The sequence below is a fragment of the Neoarthrinium moseri genome (assembly GCF_022829205.1).
Source record: "Neoarthrinium moseri strain CBS 164.80 chromosome Unknown scaffold90_Wmoseri_CBS_16480, whole genome shotgun sequence".
NCBI lineage: Eukaryota > Fungi > Ascomycota > Sordariomycetes > Amphisphaeriales > Apiosporaceae > Neoarthrinium > Neoarthrinium moseri.
In genome coordinates this window covers 83,368-109,047 of record NW_026055204.1, presented here as the reverse complement: position 1 = coordinate 109,047, position 25,680 = coordinate 83,368, and the positions used below count along the sequence as shown (strand labels likewise).

At 53.0% G+C, this 25,680-nt stretch overlaps 6 protein-coding genes across 6 annotated transcripts; all 6 read right to left on the bottom strand.

Moving 5' to 3' along the window:
* Nucleotides 1–1,873: 1,873 nt before the first annotated feature.
* Nucleotides 1,874–5,447, bottom strand: JN550_012628 (uncharacterized protein; the record flags this gene model as incomplete). Its single annotated transcript, XM_049311124.1, has 3 exons — nt 1,874–4,101; nt 4,291–5,065; nt 5,118–5,447. 3 exons carry the CDS (start codon nt 5,445–5,447, stop codon nt 1,874–1,876), a joined length of 3,333 nt encoding a protein of 1,110 aa, XP_049165427.1.
* A 2,688-nt stretch (nt 5,448–8,135) lies between these two features.
* JN550_012627 (uncharacterized protein) lies at nt 8,136–9,634 on the bottom strand (the record flags this gene model as incomplete). The annotated part of the gene is made up of 2 exons (XM_049311123.1): nt 8,136–8,542; nt 8,611–9,634. The coding sequence occupies 2 exons, from the start codon at nt 9,632–9,634 to the stop codon at nt 8,136–8,138; spliced, it is 1,431 nt and encodes a 476-aa protein (XP_049165426.1).
* A 2,977-nt stretch (nt 9,635–12,611) lies between these two features.
* JN550_012626 (uncharacterized protein) lies at nt 12,612–16,570 on the bottom strand (the record flags this gene model as incomplete). Its single annotated transcript, XM_049311122.1, has 2 exons — nt 12,612–16,298; nt 16,355–16,570. 2 exons carry the CDS (start codon nt 16,568–16,570, stop codon nt 12,612–12,614), a joined length of 3,903 nt encoding a protein of 1,300 aa, XP_049165425.1.
* Nucleotides 16,571–17,812: 1,242 nt separating this feature from the next.
* JN550_012625 (uncharacterized protein) lies at nt 17,813–19,132 on the bottom strand (the record flags this gene model as incomplete). Its single annotated transcript, XM_049311121.1, has 3 exons — nt 17,813–18,412; nt 18,473–18,961; nt 19,025–19,132. 3 exons carry the CDS (start codon nt 19,130–19,132, stop codon nt 17,813–17,815), a joined length of 1,197 nt encoding a protein of 398 aa, XP_049165424.1.
* Nucleotides 19,133–19,988: 856 nt separating this feature from the next.
* Nucleotides 19,989–22,428, bottom strand: JN550_012624 (uncharacterized protein; the record flags this gene model as incomplete). Its single annotated transcript, XM_049311120.1, has 9 exons — nt 19,989–20,078; nt 20,132–20,184; nt 20,331–20,954; nt 21,009–21,101; nt 21,153–21,525; nt 21,573–21,661; nt 21,711–21,816; nt 21,890–22,182; nt 22,236–22,428. The coding sequence occupies 9 exons, from the start codon at nt 22,426–22,428 to the stop codon at nt 19,989–19,991; spliced, it is 1,914 nt and encodes a 637-aa protein (XP_049165423.1).
* Nucleotides 22,429–23,275: 847 nt separating this feature from the next.
* JN550_012623 (uncharacterized protein) lies at nt 23,276–25,498 on the bottom strand (the record flags this gene model as incomplete). Its single annotated transcript, XM_049311119.1, has 1 exon — nt 23,276–25,498. One exon carries the CDS (start codon nt 25,496–25,498, stop codon nt 23,276–23,278), a length of 2,223 nt encoding a protein of 740 aa, XP_049165422.1.
* Between the last annotated feature and the right edge of the window lie 182 nt (nt 25,499–25,680).

The following is a 25,680-nucleotide window of genomic DNA, read 5'->3' as shown; positions in this document are numbered from 1 at the left end:
CAACTATATGCGGCTTGCTTGCCAAGCTGTCGTTCTCGAGAGACAAAGATCTGGTGGCGCTTGGTACGGGCGGCGTATTCACTACTAGTACTCCAGAACCCTCTCCATGCTGACAACGGCCTGGACCCTCGTCGGTGATGGCCGGTCAGACAGGTAAGCTAGGGAGTCCGTGGGCCGAGAAGCGAAGTCTAGGGAAACGCTGGCGTGCTTTTGTTCCCCACCCTCCTTCAAACGGTCCAGTCAAGTATCATGGCGAGACACCATTCTATACCTCATCCAACGACAGCTGAAAGATTGACAGGGGTCTTCCTTAGATCATTAAATAAAGCCAGGCACAATTCGGTTCGTACGGCCGAGAGTAGGTAGGAGCGCATGCTTACCACGTGGAGAATAATCCGTACGACTCGACAGCTTCTGACAAACTTCCTTGGCTGTTGATAGAGCCCTGGCAAACTCTAAAAAATTCCGGAGTCTGTGGATTCTGGTCTAGACCGTGCAATGATTACTCGAGGTGGAAATTTAATTATCCACACAGGGCTCCCTCGCAAGACCCTCATGAGTTCAACTTTTACACAGGTAGCTTCGCCAAGCTCGCAATTGAATAGCCCGAAGGCCATGCTAAGTTTCGTAGGGGTTGTACTCCAGCTCGTTTGCGGGTGAGTGGCATGTCGTCTCGAATCATGCTTAGCGGGGCTTGCATTGGTCGGCTTACAAGTACGAAACCACTCCAGCTTTGGGTCAATGCTTGCGAAATGCAACCTGAACAAGAACTGTGTGTGCGGCCCGGCGGGTCAAGGACTGTCAAGGTGGAAATTTCAGGATGTGTGATGTTAGCGAGTGCAACAATAGTCGCTGTTTGGTATGCCGCGTAAATTATGCCAGCACCCAGTCCAACATAGTCCAACAAGGTCCAACATAGAAACGTGTCCAAAGAAAAGGACATTCAAATCAGTACGCCCTCAATAGTACATTCCTTTCAGGTGGACACAGTCTGGCTTGTTCGTTGCCAAGAGGCAGCGTGAATGTTGGTGCTCAAAACACACGGGATTGAGCGTTGAATCCACGGCGCCGTATATCCTAGGGAATACGATCCACAAAGTGCATCCAAACTCGGCGTGTCTGAGGCATACCACTTAATCACTTGGAGCATATCCTTGTGATTCAGCTAGCCCGAGCGGCGGACAAAAGTCCTGAAGTGGGATCCTCAAAGTGAGAAGACTGTGAGAAGTCGAAGCTGGTTGGCCTATATACTCCGATTAGCCCCTAAGGCGCTAGCAGTTCTGCTAAAGCGTTCGACGTTTTTTCCCCCAAGGGGAGGGACTGGGGGATCTGGAACAAACACGGGATGCCTCAAGATATGCCCAGCTAGCTATCTATTAGGGCAGAATCTCGGCATTTCATACTTTGGAGCTTGTTTTTCATATGTCCCGTCCATGTTGATTCTCGAATCGTGCAGTTTCACTTCCAGGGTTGGCTGGAATAGCTGTCAGTCCCAAGACCGCGTGCTCAATAACCGCCGTTGGCCCCGGAAATGATGTTTCACAAATTGTCCAGCTTGAGAATTCTGTTGACCAAACGGCGAGTCAACAGAACCTCACAGAACACATATACTGCCATGCATAGCGCCACCAAGGTAACTTAGGCATTCATAAAAACGCCGTGGGAATTAGAAAGAGCATCTCGTATACACATTTTATCTAGTCCAGCAATTACCACAGCATGGATGAGCAAGAATGACTATGGAATGAGTCAAGGAAGAATAACGCCATTTAACTCTGGCCAGCTTTCGGGGTTGGGGATCAAGGGGATTATAGAGAAGCATTTTTGATAACCACACATGGTTATACGCAAAATAGAACGTGCCCACCCCTCATCACATGCGAGAGCCGGCACTAGAGGGTCTCGAAGTGGCTGGCGGCGATAGAATCCTGCCCTTTGGACGCTTTGATTCGTGTGCCATCGAGTTTTTCTGGTGCCGGTCGCTGATCAAAATCTGGAGGGGGTCCGTGGTTGGCCTCTCTGCCTCAATCTCAAGGTCGCTCCTATGAGCAGGCATTTGGACCTTGACCATGCCTGATTGCTCCTCCGCCCCCTGACGTCTCATCGATCTATGCTTCCTTTTCCGCTCTCTGTGCTCGGCTTTCTTCGCCGCCTTCGCCTCATTGTGTTGCCGGGAAATGTTCTTCCTGGACTTCTTATCGCATTTCTTATCTTTCCCGTTCTTCTCTGCTCGCCGATGCTTGCTATGCTTCGTAGGCTTCGACCTGGATTTGACCTTAACCGCAGGTACATGTAACGGTGCACCGTCATGGCGCTTGTGGACTTCGCGGTGTCGGTGTGCACGTTTGCCTTTGCGGTTGATGTCAACAGGAGAAGCGGTCGTGCCTGACGCGGTAGGGATGTTGCGATTTCCTCTGATCTTCTGCATGAGGTCGGAGATAGAGGGTGCTGGAATGGGCGTGGTTGAGATGAACTCCGGCTTACTAAGACTCAACCCGGCTTTGTTCTGTGGTGTGTCTGGCACAAAGTCAGGCTCTGGTTGTGAGGTCGTGGTTGGCGCCCGAAGTGCATTTCCAGACTGTTTGGACTTGCTTCGTGGGGTTGTCTTCGTGGCCTGCTCGGCCCCAGCGCACGAGGTCCTGACGGGGCAACCAAGAGGGTCTGGCTCGCGCACTTGATGAGCAGCCCGATACGTAGGATCATCGTGCTCGTTGTCCATCTCCTTACGCTTCTTGCCCCGGGTTGCACTCTCTGTGCCACTGGCAGTGCCTGACCGCATGCTTCTCAAGGTATAAGCACTTGTTGGAGCTTTTGTTGGTGTTCGTGGCTCTAGCTCAGTAATGTTGGCAAGCCACATCGGCGACTCTCTTAGTACATGCTCGATGGCAGAGGTGCTCGAGTCTTGCGAAACATTGCCAGAGTCACGGTGGCCGCCGTTAATCTCTTTGAAAGGTCTTAAGATTCGCCCTAACTGGGGCTGTCTGTAGTCATCAGGCATCTTCCTATACTCTGCTTGCTTCTCGGCCGAAAGCTCGTGGATCTTAACCACCAGGTGGCCGGTTGAGCTTGGATGAATATCATCATCCTTTTTGCTTGGCGCCGAAGACGTATGCGCTGACCTAGACCGGGTACTCGGTGTCTCCATTTGGGACAGCGCCCGTTCGAATGTAGGCGTGACATCGAGATCAGCATCATTGAAAGACGGTCTTTGGTACCGCGATGGTGTACTTCGATCGCACTCCGGTGCGTTGGGTGGCAAGAATGAGGGCAGGCAGGTTGGGAGCTCAAGGCTGGCTTCGCGATTATTGGCATCAGTGTCATCAATATTACTTGTACATAGGTCCGTGACAGGCATCAGCCGGGATTCTGCACCGGCTCTTGAAGGGCTGGAGCTCATGAGAATGGCAAGCTCTTGGTTCGAGGGCGGCTCCTCCTGCGAAAGCTGCTTCGTGATGAGAATCGACGTTGGTTCTGATTGCGTGAAGGATGGGGTTTTCAAAGGGTGCCTTTCCTGGACCATGTCCTCTGATTCGGCATCGCCAGGTGCTGCATCTGACACTGACGAATCCATGTCAATCCATCGCTCCTTTCGGACAGCAGCCCTCCTCATCTCAGCAATATGTTGCTGCGTTGGGGCTGAAAACCCTGGCAAGTATTTGCCGTCGTCTGGCCCGCCACGGATCAGGCCTTTGAAAGGGCCATCAGCGACGGAACAGAAACCAGGGTGGGCTACGAAGTTGGTCACACAGTCCTGTACCCAGTGAGTGAACTCGTGCGTATCCCCAACGTCTTCATCGTCTTCATCGTTGAATCGCTCGCGTACGTGAAGAGGGTAGCCAAGCCCGAACTTCTTGAGCTGCACAGGGGGTGGTTCCGAATTCCTCGTTGTCGACAATGTGTTGATTGGTCGAAAACTGGTTGTTGGCTTGATGCTTGAACCTGATGAGTTAGGAAGCTGTGGAGGCAATCGAGCGCTAGCTTGACAACCGCCTGAATGCACGTCGTCAGTGGCCAATGGATGCGGACTTGATATTGTTTCACCAAAATCGTCGTCCGAATGGTCGGATTCCAGGAAAAATTTCTTCGGAAGTTCCTTTTTAACTGCAAGCTGTCAGCATTCAGCCTGCCCCATAGTCTTTGTGTTTCATTTAATTTGAACCACCAGCATTTGGATGGCATAGACCTTTGATCCGACACAGAATTGCACTGTCTCTCTTATGTCCGGATCCGTAGGAAAAACTCCATTGGCGACAAAGGTTGGTTAGGCGCAGAACAGGGCAGTACACTTACTTGTGCGACGGGGTTTGGTCTTGGTGATTTTCTTGATGTAAGAAATGGCTTCTTTCGGTCGGTTTGCTTTCTTGGCTCTCTCCTCCCTGGCTTTCCTGTCCTTTTCTTCTTCCGCCCGTAGCCGGGCAGCATACACATCCATCTGCTCCTGAGAAGGTGACGGAGCTGAGGCACGGTGTTTGGGCCACCGAGAAGTATGCGCGGAGGAAGAGTGGGAAGGTGCAGTTGCTGCATTGTTTTGCTTCGCCGGAGCCGCTGTTTTGTACTGGCTCATTGGAGTGGCAGACTCGTTCGAACTCTCTACAGAGTCTGCGATGGTGATGATGGTGGCGTTGCGTGGAATACTGCTACGTTCTCGTGATGCGACTGGCGATGTTGTAGATGCAGCTTTGAAATTGTTCTGGTGTTTTGCTCGCTTAGGAAATGGGCCTCGTCTCCCTGAAAAGTCTGGACCTCGTTGGACAGAAGAACTCCGGACTGAGGGCTGCTCACTGTCCGATGGGATTTCATACGGGTCGGACTTCGCCCCAGTGGCCCAGCCCTCTGAGGCTACATCCGGATGTGTTATGGACGTCTGTGAGCACGGTGCCGTGCCGTGTGAAGGATTTGGCTGGGGTGCAGCAGGCTTCTTCTGGCTACTTGGCGGCTGATATCTTTGAGAAGGCGGCCCCGGCAATGTTAGAGAAGGTCCTCTGGCGAGGCTTCTCTTCACTGCAGGTCGCTGGCTGGGATGGGGATATGAAACAGTCGTTGGAGGTTCATCTGAACCGCTATGCTGCGAAGAACGTTCAGCAAACTGTCCTTTGGTCTATGATGAGGTGACTTACGTCCGATGATATACTGATTACCTCCGTTTGGCCTTTGGGCGCCAACACCAGCTTGAGTATTTCATCCGAGTTGATTAGATCCACAGTCTCTTCCAGATCTACTGCACAGTCGGCACCATCCAGAATAGAGCCAATCTCGCCCACTTCGTGGTCTTCCCTTGCATATCTTGCAAGCGCCAAGTTCGCAAGGTCGTGAAAGGTCGCTGTTGCCTTCGTTCGTAGGCGGAATGCTTTCAGGGGCGCAGTGTTCTTGTTCTTGACTGCATCGTGAGCGAACAGCTGGACACGCACAGATCTGTCCTTGTCACCTGAAGGGTTGGAGGGCGCCATGATGTTGGCAGTGGGGCGTTATCCTGTCTTGGGAAGGCACTGCTGAAATGTCGCAGGCCGTGAAACGCCTTCGGGAGCAGTGCTGACGGCTCAAGGACAACACGGAATCGCCGAATGTGAAGTTTCAGAGGTTGAGCTTGAGGAAGCTCCCGCGCACGCAACACCGTTGTACGGTCCCGGTGAGCATACGAAAGGTGGTTTGGTGATGTCAATAGGAGTGACAAGTTGAAGATGGCTTGAATATCTGTGGATTTGTGACGGTTCAGAACCTGCTTGTCTAGTAGGGGGGTGATCGCGTTCGCAGTGAGGCTGTCTTGAAGCTGAGGTGTACGTCAGCGAGCACATGCATCGTCCTGGCTAGATCGTAGGAGTTGGAATTGTGAGCTCCCTGAAAGTTGAAACGCGGCGGTGGATGGACGTCTTGATTGTTCACGCTGGGAATCTTGCAAGTCGCAACAATAGTCACGTTTACCATGAAGACACTCGAATCTAAATTTTCCACCAGATTGTCCAGACAATGTCATCGTTCAGAGAAAGTGTTGACCCACCGCCGCCAGCCCATCCTAGTCGCAGGTGGTGATGAGCGCGTCGGAACGCGACCAATGTCACTAGCGTGTTGCCCCTTTGATTTTTCTTAATTGAAAGGTTGATTGCCCACGCCAGCATGCCCAATGGCGGTCCCTGCTGCATTTATTTAGCCTTTGCTTTTTTTCCTCGTCTGTATTCCCTTCTCCAAGTACCTACCACTACCAGTTAGGTTGCGACGTCGACGGGTATTCATTCAAACAAGCTATCACAAGGATCGTCAACCAGCCTCTCGCTGGGACACTCTACTTGCAGACACCGTTTTTCCAATCGTTTACCAACGCTAGTAAACAGGAAGACAGCTCATGTGTACTATATCTAGTTAGAGACTAACATTCGATGTGCCCATGGGTGTTTAAGAGACACGACGATTGCTCTCGCTGCAGTAGTACCAGTGGTTGGCAAGCTTCATACGTACCAATGGAGCTGAAGGCTGGGGCTTGAGATTGGCCACGCGTGTGTGGTGTCTCGTATCTCACATCGCGTTGGGTGAGAAAAGAAGAAAAGTGTTCGTTTCACAGACGCAGCGAATCTCCGCGGTTGCAAGTTCTCTTCTATCAATCAGAGGCTGAGGTTGGACCACTCCTTGCTGGTTCCACGGCTGCGGCTCAGCCCAGATACACCCTTGGCGGTTTGTACCGCCCGCTAACTTAGGGGCTTGTGGATTCCACCACTCCCGGCTGGCGGGTTCTCAGCGTCGGGCGTGGGGTAACTCTATTTGCCCCACCAAGGCCAGACTCTGCCTGACACCTCCATACGCAGCACTGTGTATGCATGCATCTTGTAAAAACTTTCCGAGGTAACTCCGTTTCCTTTCTGTCGTGGAGGACTCGTACGGGACTGGTAGCAGTGTTGCGGACGTGTGACCCTAATGTCCATTGGCAAGCGCCGTCAGAAGCAGGGCAAGAATTATACACTGATGGCGGGTTCGCGCTGTGTTGTATCTCGACTATGCTCTGCATCCACGAACGCAACCTTCGCATGGCCCAACGAACGAAGGCCGGGCGTCTTCGTTGCAGATTTTGTCTGTATATTGCGGCGGTACCCACGTTGAATATGCGCTTCAGGACTATCATTCTCTAACATCACATTTCGCGTCCACCAGACGGTCGAGTCATCATTCTTACTATTCCCGTTGGCCGGGCTTAGCAGTCGAATAGTAGCCCTGACCGCTAGCTTCGCCCGTGTCCTTCGTTGATATAGATATACCTACGCGATAACCAACACATATACATTAATAGGAAATAGAAGTTAGCCGCTGCATGTGAGAGTATATGATATTGAAAAGGCATCATTTGATATGGGTGTACCGTATGTAATCTGGATATACGAGCGCTCGTTACTTGGGTTGGATATGTGTCTTTCACCTGGTATAAGATCAAACATTCGAAAAGGCATCTCAACTGACTATGCCATACCAATCGTAAGTAAACAGTGAAATTGGATGACACGGCGTAAATTTGGCCAGCTTCTTCGTGTGGATCGATTGCCGTTTCGGAACACAACACGCTCAGTGCGGTAATGGCTCAGGTGGAAGACAACTACTTCATGGCCGTAAAGAAGTGAGACCCGAGCTTAGTGAAGGGACAGGACTTGGGAAAGCTTAGTACGTACAGAGATGTGTGCATACTCAAATGTGTTCCCCGCATTTGACCCCTCCGGATCCCTCTCTTGCTTACACGAGTCACGATACCGACTACGGAAGCACGGTATGTACATGGATCGTTGGCAATTGTAAGGTATTAAATCGTCTGTCTACTTAATCTATGCTCTACTTCTCTCTTGGACTTCCGCCTTTTTATCCCCATGCGCCCGAACGATTTTGATATCTAGAAACAGTGTCTAGTCACAACAGCACATATGCCCACGGCTTGATGCCTGAATGGGGAGCGGTGCCATAGAAACGAACGTAGCCTAGATGGCTGCGGAAACATCCGAGTTGCATCCCCGACCACTCAATGTGCTCGTCCCCGACTCCAGGATCGCCGATGTCCCCGGTCGCAATCGATCGAAAGAGGATGACGTTTTTACAGCGATTGTACCAACACGAACTGCATTGTTGGCCAGACCGACCTCCGGCCCTCAAGGCATCACTCGGTTCCCTTATTGCGATGATTTCGCGGGCTTGGTGCCTAGTCCATTTCGGTTCCTGAAGAACAAAACACCCTTGCCCTCGCCCGTTGCACCCTCACTCGGCTCCACCCACTGGCACCAACGGGCACTGCGCCACATGGCCTGCAGGAATCCGATGGAGCCATTCTTCGTGTCAGCTCGGTAGTGACGGCCCATGACCTTCTTGATGGCCTCGGTAGCCTCGTCGGCATTGTAGAAGGGGATCGTGGAGACGTAGTGGTGCAGGACGTGAGTCTCGATGATCCCGTGCAGAAGCTGACGGCCGATGAATCCAAACTCGCGGTCAATGGTTGCAGCGGCACCGCGGACATAGGTCCACGACGCGCCAGTGTAGTGCGGCAGGGTAGGGTCGGTGTGCTGAAGGAAGGTGATGGCAACTGGGAGCATGAAGTGGTTAGTAATGGCGCTCGGACTGTTCGCCGGGCTGGGGGCTATCACAACTTACCAAGCCAGTGGTTAACCCAGAGGTATGGGATGAAGTACCAGACAAGCATGTTCTGGAAGCCGAAGGCCTTGGTGAGGTAGACGAGGGCTGTGATGGTGATGCCGAGACCCAAGTCGCTAAGAACGATGAGCTTGGCGTCCTTGGCTTCATACAGAGGGCTGGATGGGTCGAAGTGGTTGACGCCACCGAGGAAACCGTTCCTCTTGTTCTTGCCGCGACCTTCCCGTTGGCGCTCGTGGTAGTTGTGGCCCGTCACATTGGTGAGGAGATAGTTGGGCCAGCCAATCAGCTGCTGTCCAAGCAGATGGATGAGTGTGACAATCGGGGTCTCTTCACCAAGCTCGGCCAGCTCGTGGACAAGCTTCCCAAGTCTAGTGGCCTGCTGCTCGCGGGTTCGGGGCACGAAGACCATATCACGCTCCATGTGGCCTGTCGCCTTGTGGTGCTTGCCGTGCGAGATCTTCCAGCTGAAGTACGGCACCAGCAGCGACGAGTGCAGGACCCAGCCGACCGTGTCGTTGAGGATCTTGGAGGTGCTGAAAGACTGGTGGCCACACTCGTGGGCGAGGACCCAGACACCAGTGGCGAATAGGCCCTGCATGACGGTATACAGGCCCCAGAGAGCTGCGCGGATCGGGGTTTGGGGGATGTTCTCTGGTGTCACATATGTGTTGAAGACATAGAATGTGGTTCCGAGAAGTACGATGTCGCGAAAGACATAGTACAAGCCCTTGACGGCGGATCGCTCGAAGCAGTGCTTGGGGATGGCGTCGTGGATGTCCTTGATGGTGTAGTCGGGGATGGAGAACTCGTTGCCGTACGTGTCAAGCAGTTTGCCGTAGGAAGGCTTCTCGTCCAGCGAGGCCATCGACGAGAGAGAGGTCGAGGAGGCCGAGGCTCTTGGGGAGTCGACAGGCGAGGCAATGGCAGTCGACGGGGAGGAAACGTCCGACTCCAAGGTGTTGGATGTGATTGTACGACGGAGCGCTGGGTTCCGCCGGGAGGCAGTTGCGGTAGAGGCCATGGTTGTTGCGTGGGGTGTTGACAATGTTCTCTTGCTGGTTGTTCACCCTTTTGTTGGAAGAGTGGATGATTGCCCAAGGTAAGTATACCTGCCGCCCGCTGTGTAGGTGTGCTCTCAGAGTGGCAACGGGAAGGGTGGTGTAGGTACTCGAGAAGAAGGTTTCGAGACGGGCGTGGCAGGGTATAATATTAGGTGCTTCACAGAGAACACAAGGCGGCGCAGGGTTCCTATGCCGAGGTAGAGACGCACACAAGAAAATTCACGGGACGACTCTGCGAAATCGAGTTGTCCAAGTCGTGGTTCTGGGAGCTAGTTTTGTTGGGATGGCAGTACTTTGTACTTGGCGGAGCCGATGCGGGAACTGGTCTTTCTTGGGAATGGGATCAACCACGCTCGCCAAGTCACGCAAGCTGCAAGCGCAGAGGTGGGAGAGAGAAGCACTCGGGGGAACTGCAGTTGTCAAGAAAGAAAGCAAAGAAAGGCTGCAACTTTGCAGCGTGCGCGAGAATGGCTGGAAAAGCTTTATAGATCCCGACTTTGGGCGGCCCCTTTACCACTCACTACCTGCCCCGAGTCCCTGACTACGATCGAGCTTGACTTTTTTGGTGAGTACTTTAACCCGACCTGTTGGCATGTGCAATGTTGACCAGCGAAAACGCGCCCGCAGCGGGCCAATGGGGTACGGGCAGAATAAACAGCCATGGCCCGATGGCGAAAAATGCGGATCTCTCGACCGGTGGTGGCACTCTCTGCACCGACAAGAAAAATTATCGTGCCCAGCAGAATCTGGGGCAGCATAGAGGCAAGTCTGGTGAGACAGGGATGCGGGTGGGCCGGCTGCTCAAGCTACGGGGCTGATGGGCCACGGGTAGGAACGATCAGGGGCTACCGAAGTCCAGGGATCATCCATAGCTGACAATGTTCCATCAGTGCTTCTTTCTGGCGTCAGCAGAAAACCCTTCCCCCACCACCCCACCAGCCAGTTGGCCAGCGGCAGCTGCTACGTATCACGATAGGCTTCAAGCTAGCCATGTACCATTGTACGCCGAAAATTCTGTCGATATTGGGATTCGATCCCGCCCTTTTGGTGGCATCGCCGCGGACTGAAGCTTCACCAGTCAGACAGCTGCATTGAGAGACGTCCACCGGTGTGAACTCGTCTCTTTGAGGGGCGCGGTGTTACGGAGTACTGGGCAACTGTTGCTGCTGTCGGTTTCACCGCCCCTCCATCAATGCAGCTGTGAGATGTTCCAAGACACAGACACTGGGTCGCTCCACCAAGGCTACCGCAGCTAATGGCCGCCCAGACAACGGCGATCTCGACACGTACAGAGTACAGAGTAGACTGTCGGAGGAGCTCATCATTGCAGCAAGTCTGGTACTGGTATGGTGGAACCAGAGGATCTTCCGTGAATACAAGGTAGCATAATACTATGGTACATGGTGTGCCACGCGCTATCCGGTCTGCAGCCCGGCGACCTGGCTGAACACTAAAGATGGAGCGTGCCACTGGGTTTTTCATGTGATTGAGAATGTACATGGGAGTGCCTACGTAGATAGTACAGCACAGTACAGTACAGTAGTTAGGTACAACGCCACCCTCAGATAAGAGATGTTGTGGAGTGCATCAACAGCACTTCTGCAAATGGGAAGTGCTCCCTCCAGATACAGCATGAATTCTATCTTGTGCCGCAGGCGCCAGGTGCACCACGGCCCATCGGTTTCGTCTCCAATAATGGCTGGCTCGCCACTCGCGACTCTTGAAGGCGTCGTGAAACCCCTCCAGGTGCATGTCTCGCGCTGGAACCAGGAATTGTGCAGGCCCAGCTGGCTCTATCGCAGCCAAGCTATTGGCCAATTGGGCAGCCCCGGCGGGGTCTTGGACGCCGATCGCTGGTTCGCGTTCAACCTTCAGTGACAGACTCAATTGGCATACTGAATGTCCATTGTCAGGTGTCATACTGTGATAAACAAGCAACTGCAATATCGTATCTTGGAAATTCAAACTACAGTAACTTCACCTTTGTACGAAGTACTCTCGGTACTCAGGTCCTGCAGCACGTACATAGTACTGTGCAGACCCGGGTGGATCTCTGAACCCCTGGGAACTGAATCGTGGGACGCAGGGTTTCGGGCCAGATCTTGCAAGGGTTCTTTTTTTCTGTTGGGGCGGTCTTCGACCCAGATTTCGACATTGACAAAGTGTTGAGCTTGCTGATCCCTGCTCCCGCCCCTAAAATTCTTCTTAAAGCCCCTGCAACGCAGGCTAGGCCACGTGTGGTAAACCGCGGGGAACATCAACGCCACGTCCCGCAGTACATATGTCGCCTGGGGAGCGGCCGTGTATCCGTGGCAGGAAGACCGCGAGAGGCACCTCGATAGTGGCCTGAGTACCGCACGACTACCTCTGATTGTCAGATGATTATTCCGCTGCGATGACACAAATGTTTGCAGCTCGACAGCTAGCTTTGCTGAAGCTTATCCGCCGCTTAAGTGCGAGCCGGTGGCTAGCATTCCGATTGCTCCCGCACGGCCACTTGACTCGCGGCACCACATCAGACCGTGTAAATACTCGGTGCTAAAAACGTATTGATTATAGTTACACGTCATTATCCATCTTGCATCGAGTGACGGGATCCCTGTATTTAGCCGTTGTCCCGAGGGGTCGCTGTGTCCTGCCATTCTGGATAGCATGTGACACTGTCCCAGGCACAGCTTCTCGAGTCTGTCACTTGTACATGCGAGGTATCTGGGTGAAGCAAGAATAAACTACGCTGTCTTGGATCAGGAGTTTGGAAGCAGTCCTGGCAGTAGATTTTGGAGACACGCTTCGATAGTCGAGATCGGGGAACTAGAAACTAGGAGTAGTCCTACGATTTCCTTGGGTCTTGAGTCTGCTATAGGTACTAGATTGAACGGATAGATTGGTTGATTAACCATAGCCAAATGAGTTACAGCCCCCCAGCTCGAGCTTCGTCTACTGGGACGAGTTCATTTCTTGCAACCGCCGGCTGAGATCTTCGACCTGGCTCGTTAGCCGCCGAACTTTGTTCAACATGAATGTCTTGGTTGGAGAGCCAGTGGCCAGTACGATATCGGTGTCTACTGTCATAGATCGGTTGAACCGTCCTGGATCATCATGCTTCCTGAGTCCACGATGGCGCTCGGGAAACCCCAAGCTGCTTCCCACCCTTGAGGAAGACCTCTGATGCCTTGGTGTCATGGATTGGTCGCCGTGGCTTCTCAATGCCGGAGTGACGAAGAGACCGGGACTAGCACTAGTAGCAGGCGTGTCCAGCCGCGCAATATGGCGGTGTCGACGGCTCGGCATGTTTGGAGAGTTGCTTATCGGCCTGTGTCTTCGGCGCCCATGACGATACTGACTTGGTGACCGTTGATGATGGGCCGAGCTTGAGGGTTGCGGTGTGTCGCGAAACGGCATGGGCGAGTTATGCCCAGAAGGGTTGCCCGCATGTGGCCTACTGTCATGACTCCTGGTGCCTTGTATCTGATCTCTGGTGTTACTGAGAATGGCCTCTGTCACTGGAGGACTGGTGAACTGAAGGCCCCCGGTGAGCGGTGATGTTGGTCGTAGTGAGGGACACTGGCCGCCCATATTCGTCGTCGGCTCTGTCGCCGCGGAAGTCGTCGGAGTTACCTCCTGGAATACCTGTTTTCCCTTGCCTTTGCTCTTATGCTTAGGTGTTTCTGGCTCATCGCCACCACAGTCTCCCGGCTTCCTTCTCTTTGGCGGATTCTTGATCGTGGTGTCCTCTGCACCATGATCATCTGCTTCATCAAAATGCCGCTTAAAGGTCTTGCAAGGCATTTCCAGGGTGGCACCGGGCAGGGGTGCTTTTCGCTTTGTCGAGTTCTCTGCTAAATTCTTCTTCTTAGAACCACAATATTCCGGTGTTTGTTGCAGACCATCCGGCACCTTTGACAATCGCGATGGCGTACTATCGTAATCCGGCCCATCTGCCCCTGAGGCCGCCGCGTGTCCTGGTAACTCGATCGCTGTGGATGTACAATCATGTTTTGCCACATGCCCGTTGGCCACATCAGAGGGCCCAGCGACACTCTCAGAGGAAGGCAGCCTTGAGTCCTCTGGACGATGTGATGCCACTGCGGCTTCTTCCCGCCTCCGCTTGCGTCGACTATTGCGGCGCTCGCGTCTTCCGTGGCTCTTGTCGCGCTTCTTATCACTCATCGCATCCCAGCGACCATTTGCCGATCCTGCCGTGCCTTGCGGTGTTGTGTCAAGACCTTTACTTGCGTCTAAGATTTGTGGCACAGGGGGACTCCAAACAGCCGACGCGTTGTGGTCGACAGAGGTATCATTCTCGTCGACGGCTGTCGCAGTGCCCCCTGAAGGTGGATCTGGGACGTTGTGGGATGAATTGCGTGGAGACGTAGTCCACGGCAAGCTGGCTTTCATCTTAGCTTCGTTAGGTTCATCATGATGGGCAATTGCACTCCATCGACTTGCCTCTGGTCCCAGCAATGGTTCTACATTGCGGGATTGCGGCTCTCCTTCGACGAGACTCTGTTCGAGGTCGGCCTGTCTCGTGCGTCTGTTTTCTTCAAAAATCTGCTCAAGGGGAGGAAGACTGCTTTCATCCGAGCTGCTGTCATCACCAAGGAGTCGAATATCGATGCGTATGCTACTGTGCTCAGTGCTTGGGGACCCTGCGCCCAGGGAAACTGATCTCTCTTGACGTAGAGCTGTTGCGCCACGATCCGGATACTTCGGGTGCCGGTTCTGCTGTGGTGCTCCCGTGGTGCCGGGTGTAGATTGTGCTTCCGTTTCTGCTATAGCCTGTGGGCTGTTGAGTGGTTCCCCGAGGTCATCCGAGAAGCGGGTGTACCTTCCTGAAGGCGGGCGGGAGAGGTTCCAATGATCGACTCTTCGACGATAGGTTTTCCCATAGAACCCTTGCGGAAGGATCTCATCTACAGCGGGTTGTTCTCCTATAGAACTCGCCGACTGAGCAGCACGTCTGTAAGGTTGACTACCAGTCTCCGCTACAGGACTGTAGAGGCGACTCCCGCATGACACGGAGGCAGCTTCGAGCTGCTGAGGAGTTTGGAACAGTGTGCGTCTCATTTTGCGCCGTCTAAGCTTGTGATCAATGTTCTCTTGTCGAAGTGCAGGTGGGGTACCCTCGCCGCCGGTCCTCAAGGTGACCTTGTGCACCGTCTTCTGCTTGTTGGTCCTCTCTGGTTGTTGTGATTGATGAACTTCTCGACTTGTTGATTGAGAAGCTGGGGGATTCGGAGTCGCTCCATCTCCCGGTACAAGATGTGCTGTAGTAAATACTCCTCTCTCTGTCGAATCAGATTGATTGTGGGATGAAATGGCAAGGGCACCGGTAGGTGAGCTTTCCTTCGTTCGGCTACTTGAATGCTTGGAGATGCAAGTTGGGGCGCTCGCCTCCTTTCCTGGGGAGCTATCAGGTGGTCCCATGATGGTAGCAAGTAATCTTGGGGGCGAGATGGGCTTCGGACTGAATGGGTCCGTGTTCGGTTCATTTTTGCCTGCGTTAGATTGTGTGGGAACATTGTTGCCAATCTCTGCTGACGGAGTACATTCGTTCTCCTCGACGTCGAAATTGATATTCTCGGCGGCAGTTCCAAGCTGAGTCATTTTAGTTTGGGGGGCAGGTCTGATGCCACCGCGGTCTCCGCGTGTTGACGCCATGCCATTGGTGATGTTTGAAGGCACAGATGATCCCACATGACTCTCGGGTGGATGAAGATTGTGATGATCTGGATTGTCACATGGACCACTGCGGCCGTCACTTGAATAGTGTCCCGGGCCTAGTTGCATAATAATACACTCATACTCCATCAGTCTCTTAAGGTCAGCCTCTTGATCTTGCCCGGCTGAATGGACATCCTGAGAAGTTTCTGTCTGTCGTGTATGGCATTCTTGATCTTGCTCGATCGAAGGTAGTGGGTTGGGGTCCTCAGACATGATGTTGTCATCGAAACTCTCTTCGTCGCCCAAATCACCCCACTCTGATTCCGCATCGATATCCTCCGGATGAACTAGAGACTGTCGACCAGTTCGATGGAATGGTTTTTTCAGTTCCTTGGCAACATAGCGTTGCATCGTTTGCCACAAAGCCGGGTTGATGATATGAGGTGTCAAATCCGCATCGTCATCATCAATCTTGCAGAACTCTCGAAGAACTTTCAAAGTGAAAGCTCGGCCGAAGGTCGAGATAGTGGACTGCTCGATTTTGGCTGCGTAAATGTGCCAGTCTCTGACTTCCCAGTAGGGCAACCAACATCTTGTCAGCTCTTGCCTTCTGCTTGACCCGTTATTTTGAATGAACGAATGCGACATGCCAGGCCCTCGATGTCTATAGTAATTCTTCTGGACGAAAGACTTCAAGGCTGCCCACCCCGAAAAAACGGGGTGCCCAATCTTTGCTGCAACCTTTTCATTGCATAGTGTCCAAAACTCCTTGTCAGGATGCTGGCCACGTGGCGGTGAGTCTAATAGGGTATTCCTGTTTTCATGAAGAATCTCCAGTATCCAAATAGTTTCAATCTCATCTGGAGGCTTGACGATGGACGAACTGCCGCGAAACCCACCCTCCTCCCTTGGGGGTGATGACGGCGCACCAATATCTGATCCAGTGTCCAGGCTCTGGCCCTTTGTTGCTGTAAGTGTCATGAACGGGATGGAATGGTCATGGTCTGCATGCTCACCTCGTCGGGTTTATCATGTGCGAGACTCCTCCTCTGCTCTCTCCTTGATTCAAACTTGCTACCAGGTCTGAAATCTGGTTCAGGGGAGGGACTGCCTCGCGAAGACCGCGGACTGGACGTTTGAAGTGGCTGAGATGAGGGAGGCGGGGAAATGGGTATGGTGTTTGATACGAGTGGCCGAGCTGGAAGCTTGGAAGCTGACTTGTGACGGGGCATATTTGGCTAATGTCCACTCCACAATGTGGACAGTACGTTATGACTAAGGTCTGTGATGGTAGGCAAGATTGATTGCTCGCGGACAACTGAAGATCTTGGTGGTCATTTCATAAGTGTATGCACTAGCAAGAAGCTCTTCCGAGTTATGGAGCTGGGATACTCACGGAGCGACCTGTCTTGGGGGATTGGGGCACACACTGAAGAATAACCGATGCCAGATATCAAGTTTGCTAGAGATGTCTATGAAGAAAGCACATAAGAGACATGAAGGAGATGCTGTGTAGGGTAGGTCCGCAAGGCGGCAATATGGCCCTTTTATTACAATTCATGAGAGACTGGGTTCGCGAAAGGTCTCAGGCTACGCGTCGCGTTTTAAGGAAGCGAGCGGGCTTGTCTCGAACCGCGTCTTGTCGTGTCCTCCCTTCCTTCATAAGCTGGCGAATGAGGGGCTTGGTAATTCGGTCCAAGATGCAGTCCTATCTGTGGCGTGATTCTAGGTACGACGGCACGGGTTCGTTTTCTTCGCAAACAGATGTCTGCATGCACTCCAGCGGAGCGACCAAGCATACATACCAGAACGACTTCCTGTTGTACGGGAACCACGGATATCCTGCATACCACACCCGATTTCACAAGTGTATTTTGGTTTACCTTGACGACGACTAGGCGACGGACAGAGCTCATGTACCAGGAGTGAAGCAAATCACAGGAGGGCTGATGGTGGCGTGAGATCGTCGTCTCCGTAGCAAGGGCTTTGGAAAGGCTCTGTTTGCTGTAGATGCGGGATGCGACATCTTCATTTCTGGTTGTGGAGCAGCTTTGCTCCAATGGATTTGATCTTGACCACTCATAGCTTAGAATTATCGAACCCATGCTCAGGAGCCAGTGCAGGGTATGCTCTCGTTATCAAGGTACTGGTCAATCCGGTTCGTGAAATTTCTTTTCCTAGCCAAAAGCATCAAAAGGGCGATTCCCATACGGCCAGCTACTGTTTCCGCTTGGCTTCACCTGAGTGGGATGGGATGGTTGACATGGGTGTTTCCCTCGTGCACAATCTCGACATGTACTGAACTCTCAGGCAACCGACAGGCAAACGAAAAAAGCAACCAGATTCTGCAACCCCGCGCAGACGAGCGTTGACTGAACGCAAATAGTTATGTTCTTGCTCATTCGTGAGAAGGCTTGGGTTGAGCCGGGTTTCGTAGTGGGCCAAGAATATGCTCATCAAAAGTGCTGCAGCAGCTACTCTCTTCGACTGGCTCTGCTCTGAAACTGATTCTCAATCCTTTCCCTCTCGTCCAGAATCTCCTTGTACATCAGGGTCTTGACCTTCACGCTTATCTCACGGGCCTCCCTTGCGTCCACGCCTCCCACGTCGACAAGCGATCCCTGTAGCATCCCGCCAAATGCCATCCAGAAGTTTTCTTTAGCCATTTCCAGGGTGCGATGTGCCTCCCGGCGTATCATTAGACGTGCCCACTTATCCATGATACGAGCCAAGCGATCGACATCACCGCTCGGGGCTGGCAAGTTGTTCTGGCGTATGTCCTTCTGTCGGTCCTTGCAGAGATCGAGGATGTAAGCCCGAGCAAACTCCCAGCAGGAGAACCGTTTGCCCTCGTTGTCATTATTGAATCGGCTCATAACTTTGGTCCAGAACGCGTCGTCGGGTTCTATCTCGCTGTCCGTGGACTTGAAGTAAGCCGACTCCATCCTCAAACAGATCTCGAGCAAACGGATCTTGCGCTTGATTGGAAGCCACCAAACATCAGTTGGCGGCAGAAGCTCCGGAGACCTGTTCACATTTGTGCGTTTGGACGAGCTGTAATGAACCACGGTCTCCTAGGTACCGTCAGCCAAAACTGTGCAGGGGGAAGAAAAAGGAACGACACAGATACTAACAGGCTCTTGATCAGTAGGTTCCGCGCGCGTCCCTCCACATCTGCAGATGATGGTCGGGGCGTCCTTCTGTTGCTGCTGAACACCGTTATCTGTAGTAGCCGTCTTCTTGATTTGCTTGGGGGGATCTTCAATCTTGATGGGCATGAGGGCCGAACCAGACTGGGCGAGTGGGGTAATCGAATCGCTTTGTGCAGTCCTGTTCACATGGTCCATGGCCTGGTATGACCGACTCGGGTGGACGTCTTCATGTGTGGTGCCTGGGCGACTGTATTGGACTGCATGAGGCGTCCAATATTGGGAGGAATTGTCGCTCCCCAAACGGCTACTGTTGCTGCCTATCTGAAAGGAAGGCGTGTGCGGAAGTTGATCCTGAGGTGGTTCTCGAGCTGCTTGGAAGCGATCTTGGCCACCTGCGTACCCAGGAGATCGATGATATGCAGGTTCGTGCCTGTCGAGCCGAGGCGGCCGGCGGGACTGGTCCCATGGCGGCTACCTCAGGGAATAGCTTCGGTGAGCTAGAGCACTTCCTCATTTTGTTTGGATAGAACTTACATGTCTGCGGGGATGGTGGAAAGGCTCGCGATTGCCACGCCGAATCGAGCGGTACCGGTCGCTGTACGACCCACTGGAAACGAATCGGTGATCGTGATATCCAGACATGCTGTATGGCTGAGGAGTGGTGAGCCGGAGTGTGGTGGTGGTACCGTGATTAGGTTTCTCTCACGTGGACAAGCAGGGTTGCCCCACGAAGTGTGTTCGTGCAGGCAATGTGAAGTCGTATGGAAACATCAGAAGTTGTCTTTGGTATCTTCAGTGCAGCTGGTTTGGTTCGAGAAGCTCGAAGCAAAGCCAAGGGTCGACCTAAGCACTTCGTTTGTTGACTTTGTAGTCAGCTGCTTGATCAGGCAGGACCCTTGGGCGTTTGATTACAGCAACGGCCATTATGCCATTATTCCGCTATTTCATATTATCTCATACGTGAGGTAAAGTTGTTTCCGCACTCACGCCCGGCAACCAGGGCATCTACGTTGGGACCAAGCATGACTAACCACCTGGGCAGGCTTCTCGAAACACGCAACTAGGGATACCGCGCTTATTCAGAGAGCACCCACTTTCATTCGGTGTGTCGACTCAACTGGTAGGACCAGGGCGACGATGTGATATGATCGCGCGGGAGGCCAGGCAGGTGTGGGCAAGGCACACGTAAAGAGACGTCGGGCCAGTGGCAAACTCTTCCCATTAGATTGTCTGCCACCGGAGTTATGGAGGATCTTAGACCTGTGGGTTCAGCATTTGGTTCACTGGGCCCCAGGAGTGCGGTTGCGTATTACTCCCTTCCGCCTGTTCAAAATTTAAACTAGAAGACGCAGCTGCTCTCAACAATCGACTCGTTGAAATCTTGGCTTTGCCCGATTGGTGGCACACTTGGACCAGAATGCTGTGTCCTACTGGAATGGCGCGTCACTTCCCGCCAACAAAGTACAAACTGCGCACCTCACCAGTCCCATGAGAATGTTCAGCGAGGCTTCTCCATCCGCAGAGGTAAGTTAAATGAGTCCGGTGATGGTGGTTTTGCTCGGTGTCGCCGCTTAATCAAGTCCGCTGCCTGTAAAGTACGAACTCAGTCAACAATCTTCTCTCCAGCCAGGAGTCACATACCTTCTCAGCAATTGCGTACACTGTGCCACAAGTGTGTGCGCCGGGAATCAGTGCTGTGGTCACACGTGTCAGCACGCCATCAAGAAAATGGATACCATATCAGTAGTAATACTGAAGTGGTGGCCGTCATGGGGCCTCTGAGATCTGGCACGTCGTCGGATAGCCTGTTGTAAACAGGCATACTGATAGAAGAACTCACGTATGATAGAAGCATCCACAATGCTCAGGCCTGTAATGCCATGGACCAGCAAATCTGGCCCAACGACACCACCAAGATGCCGTGGCATCATGGCACATGTTCCCGACATGTGCCCGGTAGAGGATGAAGTGGTATTCGTAACGAACTTGAGTAACGCCTCATCACTCGTAATATTCACACCTGGACTATCTTCAACCGGTGCAAATGTCTGGATGATGGCCGCTGTCTGATGCCATCTACGTCCGAACTTGAAACTTTCGACCATGATTCTCGAATCAACTGGGTTCTCAAACGTGTGGTAATCCACGATCGGATTGCCATACCAATCATCCGGGTCCAAGAGCACCGTCCCACGACTGACTTCTTTGGTCATCATCAGGATGAAGCTGCTGGCTCCTGAAAATGGCACCTCGACGACTGCATTATCCGTCCTCGAGAACGAGTCGGCAAGCAGAAGCCGCTGTGCTTCGTATCCAGCAATTTGCTCCTTGGTGTAAGACTGAGGAAGGAACAGCGTTGCATTCTGGTTCGAGAGCTCCCTCGCAATGTCATCCCACGTATCCGGTGCCACTTGTCGGAGCGGTACAACGGCAGCTGTATTACCCGTAGTTGTAGATAGCGGGCCTTTGCCAATTCAGATAGTACTCCTACGATTCTAACAAGTGACGGCTGACATACCTTTCCTACTCTCCTCCCATACCTGACTTGCCCATTCTATAAAGGAGGCGTTGCTTTGCATATCTGTCGGATTTGGGTCAAGGTTTTTCGTGTCTGGGCGCCATCAGCAACAATGCTTCTCTATGGCCACGACTTCGGACTCACAGTTGAATGTGAGATGGTTTATGGGATGGTCTTGAAGGTTCGAACCGACTCCAGGCAAGTCCACTAAAACCTTGATGCCATAATCTCGAAGCAGCGCCGATGGCCCTACTCCGCTTCTCTGGAGTATCTGTGGGCTATGAAGTGCTCCTGCTGCCAACACGATTTCTTTGCGCGCCTCAAGAGTCATAATTTCTGTAGGTTCGTGATCACCACGTGGTTGAACGAGGATGCTTGTCGCACGGAGCGTCTCGTCTAGCAGGATCTTGTTCACTCGGTGGCCAGTGAGAAGGCTCAGGTTCGGACGTTCAGCGACTGGAGCATAGTAGCCGCTCACTGCGTAAGACCGAGTTACTGTGGCGTCATCTATCGCATTCTACTATTGTCAACTTGGTAATAACAAATATTTACGAAGAAACTTACAGGGTACCAGTATACCCCATAACCATGACCGCCAGCACCTTCAACTTGTGGAGCAACACCGACTTCCTCCATACCCGCCCACTGAGGAACTTTAGTTGTGAGTATATCTAGGTCTCTGGAGACACAGACTAGACTTACGAAGCCCGGGGTATTGGAACCGAGCGAAGCTGACATGGATCGGACCTTGTCCATAGACATCGGCGTGCCATGTCATATTGAATTGGTCGACTAGAGCCTGAGAGGGCTGCGAGAAAGTTGTACTCTTGTCGTGGTGTCAACCTGCTGCAATATTTGATCAATAATTCCACGATACTAACCTTGACAAAGTACGGTAACAGGCCCTCAAAGCTCCAGCCAGTGTCGTTGTTGAGCAGAGCCCAGTTGTTGTAGTCATCAGCTGCGCCACGATGAAGCATCATCCCATTCACCGTTGATCCGCCCCCAACCACAGCAGCAGAATAAACCTTCTGGACGCGGTTAAGGAGTGCAACTTGAGGGACCGAGCTAAGATTGTAGAGATCCTGCGGTGGCCAACCATTGCGAACGCTCGACGGCTGTATTTGCTCTGGGTTGTTATCGAAGTGGCCGTATTCCACTACCAGTACGCTAGCTTTGAGATTGTCAGAGGCTATATGTTGAGCTGTACTACGGCATCATGCTCACCGTTAGCATCTTCAGACAGCCGGTTGGCAACAACTAGGCCGGACTGTCCGCCACCAACAACAATGTAGTCATAAGTGTCTTGCACAGTGGTCGCATCTACCTGCCAATTACGCCAGTCCCTGGATTGAGGATGGCATGATGATGGTATCGCCAGAAGAACTTGAGTGGCAAGATGGATAATGTTCAACTGCATGTCTACAACAAGAGCACCGACTTCATTATCTTTGTGCTTGGCATATACTGAGGCTACATAAATGCGAGGTCCAAGGTCTGTCGGGAGAGGGCCTCTTGAAATACGTCTTAGCAAGTGAGAAGGAATGACGACGGAGAGAAAACTCGAACCGCCCTCCTGCCCTCTCCGTATGTACTTGGCACCATCGCAGAGTTATGCCTTCAAATCGAGAAGATATCTTCCCATCCTCCGGGCCGACTTCCAGGGTGTTCGCCGCGCGAATTACTCTCCGCACAAGTGTGAGCGAGCCTAACTAAGGTGGTAGGGAGGAATGCAGGTCATCCAATGAGCTGGCAGCAATGCATGGCTGACTGCATGCTTCTTTGCTCCGGGTCCCGGCAACGCCATTTGGTGGCATGCTTGAGCTACTTGCGGGTATCTGTATGACCAAATCAACGGTGACCTATATATACAGGCGGGGGGCAGCGGGAATCGGTGCGGTCAGTTGGTCTCAAGGCCAACTCTCGACAACGGGATGGTGCGATGCACAGAGCGGACTGTTTATGGGAACTAGTAATTAACTCCGCCAGAATGTCTATCTATCCATCTTTAACTAGTTGGTAAATCAAAGAGGGCTGTCTGCACTAGATTAGCCCATGGATCATGCTCCGTATCTATCATCCCCAAATGCGCTCTGATGGGAGCGAGCCAACGCCAATAATAGCACGGGATTACGTATACACAATAAGAATATCCGATGCCCAACGACGGAGCATCGTGTTACAAGAGGCACCATACTCTCCCTTTCTTTTAAAGCCGGAAACACCCACCACTTCTTGAGAGCCCGAACAAAGTGGATGCAGGTTCTTCAAGCCTTGCCGGCCTCGCGAACTCGTTTCATCCAATCGTCCTCACGCCCTTGCAGCGTCCTCTGGCCACCCTGTGCGAGCATCTTCATAACGTCCGCACAATTTGTAGCCGTGAGCAGTAAGCCTTCCCGTTCCATGAGTAGAGCAACAGCAGCTCTGACAAGAACAGCATCGCCCTCAAATACGTAGACATCCCACAGTCGGGTGCATTCGTCCAGTGACACATGCTGCGTGAACAAGGCCGTAAACATGCCATGTAAATACTCGTCAGGGTCCAGTCCGAGATCATCACTCGTGAGATGCTTGTGGAGCTGTGAAGCCTTCGTAGACAAGGTTTGGAGTAGCAGGTTGTATGCGCTTGCCTTTGCACCCTGATCCGAGGCATAAAACGATAATGGGAGCGGGCGGTTGAGTATGTTGGCCAGAGCTATGAAAGCCATCGTTGCTGATGGTAGATTCAGCAGAAGAATAGCTGCAATAGTGTTGCACCCGGACACGTAACCAATATCGCTCCTGTACATGGCGTATGCGCTGAGAACGTCTACCAAGGACTGGTGCAGAGGCCCACCTGTCTGGAAGATCTTCAGCTCCGCCCAGGTTACGCTCTGCGCGTCAGATCGGATGTGCTTGAACCATTCCGCCTTTCGCTCATCCTCGGTGCTCGCATTGCCGTCAGCGATTCGTTTCTCTGTTTCATGGGCCCTCGCAAGCGCTGCCTGGAAGCTTGTGTCGGTCAGGCCCAATTCATTGCCGATGGCTTGCGACCAGACGGTGCCACGGGCTCGCGGAGCCACACCTTTCCACCATAGCTCGCGGGTCCGGCGCTCGCGTATGGCATCATTCCATCGCTGCAGAACGTCTTGCTCCCAGACGCGTGTCAGATTGCTGGCCATCGCATCCTTGCTCTTCTCTTTCTCTTTTTTGGCAGCCTCACGGCGCTTATCGGCTTCGATGCTGTTCGCCATTAATCTCTGATACTCTTTTAGATGTTTCTTCTCTTCTGCAGGGTCCTTTGGTGGCAACCACGAGGGCCGAGTGCGTGAGAGAACCGCCTCCTTCTCTTTGGAGATGGGCAAAGGATCAATCATTATGTTGGTCCTGCGGAGTGGCGGGAGCTCGGCCAGAGCAGACTTGACGCGTGGCTTGACGTTTGGGCGCGATATAGCACTGCCATAAATGCCATTCTTGTCTAGTTCATCAGCACGCTCCTCGAGCTTCTCGGTCAAGGCCTTGGCTTCAGCACTCAGCTCCGAAAGAGCCGAGTTCCAGCTCTTGGCCCGGCCCTTCAAGGGAGAGGGAACGCCGGGAGATGGCAGCGATTCGGTAGAGGAGACCTCGGATCTCCACGACGGAGAGCGTAAGCACCCTTGCGCTGTGGCAATGGCTGGCGTGCCGTTGCCGACACTGCGCACACGCTCCTTGGGTTGGCGTTCGGGGGACGCAGCAGCGGAAACCGGACGACTAGCTGGTCGTGCCATGGGCGGACGAGGTGAAATAGGGATGTTGTCCAGGATAAAGCCGTCCGGGATGTTGTCGTCATCGTCGTCGCATTCCTTTTCCAGCTCTATAACCGATTTGCGTTCGATCGTCGACTGCCAACTACCCCTCCTCGGCTTTGGACCAACGTTAGGGTCACGGGGGCTGAGCGAGCGGAGAGACAAGTTCGGGCTGGGGCTACGCTGCCGTCGACTGTGCCCAATGGCGGAGGCGGACCGCGCTGATAAGCTGCGAATTGGTAAGGGGCTCGTTTGGCGCTGTGGACCAATGCTGCCGAGGTTCTGCGTGCTCGTGTCCCTGAATTGTGTCCTGATCCCTGGGAATGCCGGGCGGCCCTTCGGCATGGCCGTGATGTCTCGCTGTTGCCGCGCCGGGCCCAGTTGTCTGGAATTGCTTGAGGATGAAGGATGGATCGTGGGACCGACGTGCTTCGTCGACTGTGCGCGTAGATCGGCGGTATAGGACGAGCTGTAGGGGTTAGGGTTGGACTTGACTTGGCTGATGTCGCGAGAATGCGCATTGTCGACCGTGACCGTATCATCATCCAGTCCGATCTCCTCAAAGTGGCCGGCATCAGCCAGTACGCTGTTGTCGTCATCGGACCCGAAGGACTGGAGAGAGGAGGTTTTTGAAGACTTTGATGAACTCATGCCGGGCGGTGATCCTGGGCTGGGCACAACCATGTGCATATCTACCGCTTCCAAACGTGATGCCTCGCAAGTCATGTTCGCATGGTCCACCATCCGCAGATCTACAGTAGCGGCGGAGTATCGGCGGGACGTTGATATGATCGTGACGATGCTAGTCTCCTGGTGTTGAAGATCAAGACTTTCGGAAGTCGTGTCGTCAAATATAATATTGTTGTCTTGTCGTCAAGATGCCGTATCCAGAGAGGAGAGTGGGTTCG